This window comes from Schistocerca nitens, chromosome 6 (genome assembly GCF_023898315.1).
Source record: "Schistocerca nitens isolate TAMUIC-IGC-003100 chromosome 6, iqSchNite1.1, whole genome shotgun sequence".
In the NCBI taxonomy this organism is placed as follows: Eukaryota; Metazoa; Arthropoda; class Insecta; order Orthoptera; family Acrididae; genus Schistocerca; species Schistocerca nitens.
This window is the reverse complement of record NC_064619.1, coordinates 597,913,985-597,919,984: the sequence shown is the minus strand read 5'-3', so window position 1 is coordinate 597,919,984 and position 6,000 is coordinate 597,913,985. Positions and strand designations below refer to the sequence as shown.

General features: G+C 44.8%; 1 protein-coding gene across 2 annotated transcripts in view; it reads right to left on the bottom strand.

Annotated features, from left to right (window-relative positions):
* Positions 1–3,249: 3,249 nt before the first annotated feature.
* Positions 3,250–6,000, bottom strand: part of LOC126262904 (monocarboxylate transporter 1-like) — a 116,666-nt gene continuing 113,915 nt past the window's right edge. For both annotated transcript variants that reach the window (XM_049959808.1, XM_049959807.1), the window contains one exon: positions 3,250–3,867. In XM_049959808.1, coding sequence (XP_049815765.1) covers positions 3,743–3,867 — 125 coding nt within the window. In that variant the 3' untranslated portion in view covers positions 3,250–3,742. The remainder of the gene's footprint in view (positions 3,868–6,000) is intronic.

Below are 6,000 nucleotides of genomic sequence, written 5' to 3'. Positions count from 1 at the left end.
CATAATTGAGAATTAAGTTTCTTGCCATAATCCTGTACCAGCAAGACATTCGCAATTAAGGATGGTTCAGTATTTCTGCATGGGACTTCAACCGACCTGCTGAGTCTATACCACGTCGAATTGCTGCACTACGCCAGGCAAGAGAAGGTCCGACATGATGTCAGGAAGCATCCAATGAGTTTTGTCACCTCAGTGTACTTTGAAACTACAATTAATTAATATTCTGCGTGCCACGATACGATTTCTATTATTTCAAACTGAAATAAGGCAGCGAGAAAAGTCATAGACCAAACAAATCAGCGACTGTAACCAAACATCGCCGGCCCGTAAGTACTCTCAACCCGGCTACATTCCTCACGCGACACCAAACTGCCTGCTGACTGCAGACTGCCAACAGCTGCCCAGCACTGGCACTCAGCAATAGCACTCAGACTTTTTTCAAAACATTGTCAGTGGGCGGCGATTACTTTAAACTTCTACCTCGGCGAAACCATATGTAACTGCAACATAGTTACTGTGATTAAAGGCACTCTTAGCTGTTAGGAATGATTTTAAATAACTCGACATGTTATGATATACGATGTGCGACAATAAAGTAATGAGACTGATGGGAAAAAAATTTGCTTACCGTTTTAGTCAAGTTAAGTGTTGTCTCCTTTGACGTAGTTCCCTTCTGATTGTACACAATTTTTCCAGCGCTTCTGTCAATGATGGTAACATTTCTGGAACTCATCTTCTCTAATATCCTCCAAGACCCTCGCCACAGCTTTTTGAACATCTTGTGTTGTTTGGAAAAGGTGCCCCTTGACCGCCGTTTTGACTCTTGGAAATATAAAAAAGTCGCACAGACCGATATCTGGTGAATAAGGTGGCTGCGGTAGTACTGAAATTAGTTTTGAGCTTAAAAATTGCTGTACAGACAGAACAGTATGTGATGGCGCATTATCGTAATGCAGAATCCAATTATCAGCAATGTTGGCACAGACACGAAGAACTCTTTTACGAAGTCTTTCTAAAATTTCTTTGTAGTAATATTGGTTAACTGTTTGTCTAGGAGGCACCCTGGCCAAGTTGAGGTGTGGTCTGTGAGGTTAATGGTCGTCCACTGCGGTCTTCTTCAACATGCGTTCTGCCATCACAAATCATTTTATGCCAATGAAAAACTTGAGCTCTTGACATAACCTCCTCTCCAAAAGTCTTCTGAAGCTTACCATAGGTTGTCGCGTTTTCACCCAATTTAACTCAAAAAGAAATGGCGTACCTTTGCGCAATATTATGCGGTTCCATTTCCGTGACGAGAGACACAAACACATGTTAACTTATCACAGCGCAACTCACGACTAAGCAGTTGCATCGATGTGCCGCTTGGACTAAAAGCAGCTTATAGACCAAGGTCAAAGATATTGTCCCTACGCAAGCCTGCAGGGTTGCCACATCTTGCAAAGTAAATCAGTCTCATTACTTTATTGTCGCACGTCGTAGGCTCCTCAAAATGGTTTGTATGGGAACAGTGCATTCTGTTCACACATCTGCACGTCCCACACAGGTTGCCCATGACAACAATGCAGTTCTTCGTGCCGTTTCGCTACGCAATTGTAGGGTCTCGGAGGTCGGCGCGCGGGTGCTAAAAGTAATGTGCAATTTGACCGAAGGCCTGTTTTTGCCGAATTCTGCCTCCTGAGGAAAAGCGATACGTGATCTTCGAGCAAGGAACAAGAAAAAGTGAAGGGATATATATCTATTTCCCATTCGAGCCAGTACCTTTGCTGCTTTGAAGTTTCCGTAGATGTGATCTGCTGCGCTAAGAAACACCAGTTCCAGAGTAAGCTTCTGTGGCTGATTGATAATATTGTTGGAGTTGTTAATGGATGTGCTTTTATAGCGTGGCCCAGGAGGAATGGTAAATACTCAGAGACATGGCGGAAACGACCATTCGAAGCAAAAAGGTCTGGTAAACATGGACTCTCAGATACATGCCTTACCAACTGCGAGCACTTGTTCAGTAGCACAGACGTCTTTCACGTTATCGAGGATGTGCAAGCACTCATTGTTCCTAAGGTATGCACAATATAGCCCATGTGAACTGGACTTTTTTTCATCTTCTGGTCCTTACTACCACCTCTCAGAATATGGAAAGCAAAGAGCTTGTAGTACAAAACATGAAGAAATGCTCATAGCTCTTAAAGTACGTATTTTAGAACCCATGTATACTGGACTTTTCTGATACACCTAATCCTTCCTGTCACATTAGTGAATGCTGAGCATTTCTCCTGGGACATCCTGCAGGCAGCTATATTATGTTCATCTAAGATGTAACTTCGTGTAAACAAACATTTCTTCTCCAACAGTTTCTGAATAGCTCATGCATCTGGTGTAAGACAAGTGGAAGCAAGCCTTACTTATGTGTTAAGTACATTATAGTTATTCGAGCGCGAGCTTAACTCACGTAGTTTTTGTATCAAATATCACCCGGTTTCGCTTATACTTTGCTAATCACTGTGCTAAAGTTTAAACGACATAATTCGTGTGTCAAATATCACTCAGTTTCGCTGTACTTCATTATACCCACTGACTTCGCCACATCTCCGTAAAAAAGTTGTTGGAAAGGAGAAAACAGCATTAAACTCCATCGTGGTCACATTACAGTCGGTAGCGCTTCATTTTCCATGCTAGCCCCACCGACCACTATGTGGCAGGAAGTGTCTTTTTTTAGAAAAATAAACAAGTGACTTACTCGCATTGCTAAACCAAGAGTTCTCAATGTCTGAATTATGTGTGTTTGATAAACGGTTTACTACTTACAGGATCCATACCATCATCAAAATTTTGATTCTAAACCTATGAGATACGTTGTATTTGATTTCATCCTAGTACTTCAAGCTTATTGTGGCGTCAACACTCCTACAAATTTTCTGAAAATGTGTGGGTGTAAAATACTTATTCTATGAAAGGTATTACTTTTGGTAGTAAGGGTTTTACCCGAGGGGAGTTCGTGTGAAAATCCTGCCATCTCCTAGATGACAATTAGAGATTGTGTGTTCAAATAATGTTACAAAATTGTGAAGGCTTTGGTGGCCACTTGTTGACAAACTGCCTATTGGCTTCTGTCTCGGGTTCTTCGGCCGACGTTCATATAATGATTTTTCTGACGCCAATAGCCAGAAGCCAATAGGCAGTTAGTCAAATAATGTTACTTCTTTTAAATTGTTCTACATATTATATTCATGCATTTGTACAAAATGTCGTCTTAAAATGTATATATTCGTTATAGTTATAAACAGAAAAATTATAAGTCGTAGAATTAAGTTCTATCTTCTCTATCCAAACTCACATATCGTGTGAATGTGAGAAATAGGTCTTTTTTCCATTTTCGGCTACACAGAAAATATAGTAACTGAATGAACCTTGAAGAATTTTCACAGGCTTTCTGTCTCCAGCAGTTAGCTGTGCATGGTATTCTTTCGTCACAATTATACACATTACAAAGTTCGTAGTGTTCGTACCTTATCTTTGTGATACCACAATTGAAATCTTGCGAATGAACAGTACTCATAAACCATAAACAGCGACTGTATCCAGAGACATTTATGGTGATGGCAGCAAATAGCAACCGGATGCCTTCGCTGTGCAAAGTGATTCCAACGGAAAATAACTCTGCCAGATTTTTCAATGACCACAATGCGAACGGAGATTCCACGCTGAATGTTTCATTCACACTCGGTGGTTGACGGAAGGCGAAAAGTCATTTCTTCTGACGGTACCATCGCCAGATGCCCTCAGCAAGCCACATCAGCATACAGAAAGCCACCAGTCCGGTGAGGAGGTGTATACACAACGGGTAGTCTCCCGTCTCGTCACGGACGTAGCCTGAAACACAGATAGAAATTCCGATCTGTAACTTGTCCTAACCTATTTTGGACATTTTTGTGAATGATTAAATTAGACGAATCTTAGTTTCAACTGCAGGAAATTAAATAATGACCAGCAAGTGCTGTTTATACAACAAATAACGTGATTAGTCAAGATTTAGGATTTACATTCAACAACATCAAACAACTATCGTGTTACAGACGGACACAGAATATATATATATATAGGGAAACTTTGTTAGGAAAAAAGTGCAAAAGTTCTTGATCGATTACCTTCAAATTTGGTGCGCGATACTCTAAGACAAAAAACAATGGAATTATATACACACTCTTGGAAATTGAAATAAGAACACCGTGAATTCATTGTCCCAGGAAGGGGAAACTTTATTGACACATTCCTGGGGTCAGATACATCACATGATCACACTGACAGAACCACAGGCACATAGACACAGGCAACAGAACATGCACAATGTCGGCACTAGTACAGTGTATATCCACCTTTCGCAGCAATGCAGGCTGCTATTCTCCCATGGAGACGATCGTAGAGATGCTGGATGTAGTCCTGTGGAACGGCTTGCCATGCCATTTCCACCTGGCGCCTCAGTTGGACCAGCGTTCGTGCTGGACGTGCAGACCGCGTGAGACGACGCTTCATCCAGTCCCAAACATGCTCAATGGGGGACAGATCCGGAGATCTTGCTGGCCAGGGTAGTTGACTTACACCTTCTAGAGCACGTTGGGTGGCACGGGATACATGCAGACGTGCATTGTCCTGTTGGAACAGTAAGTTCCCTTGCCGGTCTAGGAATGGTAGAACGATGGGTTCGATGACGGTTTGGACGTACCGTGCACTATTCAGTGTCCCCTCGACGATCACCAGTGGTGTACGGCCGGTGTATGAGATCGCTCCCCACACCATGATGCCGGGTGTTGGCCCTGTGTACCTCGGTCGTATGCAGTCCTGATTGTGGCGCTCACCTGCACGGCGCCAAACACGCATACGACCATCATTGGCACCAAGGCAGAAGCGACTCTCATCGCTGAAGACGACACGTCTCCATTCGTCCCTCCATTCACGCCTGTCGCGACACCACTGGAGGCGGGCTGCACGATGTTGGGGCGTGAGCGGAAGACGGCCTAACGGTGTGCGGGACCGTAGCCCAGCTTCATGGAGACGGTTGCGAATGGTCCTCGCCGATACCCCAGGAGCAACAGTGTCCCTAATTTGCTGGGAAGTGGCGGTGCGGTCCCCTACGGCACTGCGTAGGATCCTACGGTCTTGGCGTGCATCCGTGCGTCGCTGCGGTCCGGTCCCAGGTCGACGGGCACGTGCACCTTCCGCCGACCACTGGCGACAACATCGATGTACTGTGGAGACCTCACGCCCCACGTGTTGAGCAATTCGGCGGTACGTCCACCCGGCCTCCCGCATGCCCACTATACGCCCTCGCTCAAAGTCCGTCAACTGCACATACGGTTCACGTACACGCTGTCGCGGCATGCTACCAGTGTTAAAGACTGCGATGGAGCTCCGTATGCCACGGCAAACTGGCTGACACTGACGGCGGCGGTGCACAAATGCTGCGCAGCTAGCGCCATTCGACGGCCAACACCGCGGTTCCTGGTGTGTCCGCTGTGCCGTGCGTGTGATCATTGCTTGTACAGCCCTCTCGCAGTGTCCGGAGCAAGTATGGTGGGTCTGACACACCGGTGTCAATGTGTTCTTTTTTCCATGAGACAAAAAAAAACAAAGGAATTATTCGAATGGGATGGAAACCAGTAAATGTGATGTATGTGGAAAGGCAAACAAATCATTACGATTTCCGAAAAAATGGATGATTTACAGAAGAGAATGTGCTTCTGAAACTGAGGAAGCCAGTACACGTTCGTCCACCTCTGGCCACTACCTACGCTGCTACTCGCCTTGACATTGGGTGATAGAGTGCTGGATGTCCTCCTGAGGGTTATCGTACCAAACCCTAATTGGTACGTTATATCGTGAAAATCCCGAGCTGACTGGAGGGCCTTGCCCACAATGCTCCAATGGGTCTCATTCACGGGGATACGTGGTGACTTTTCTGGCTAAGGTAGGGTTTGACAAGCATAAAGACAACTTGTTATGTGCTGA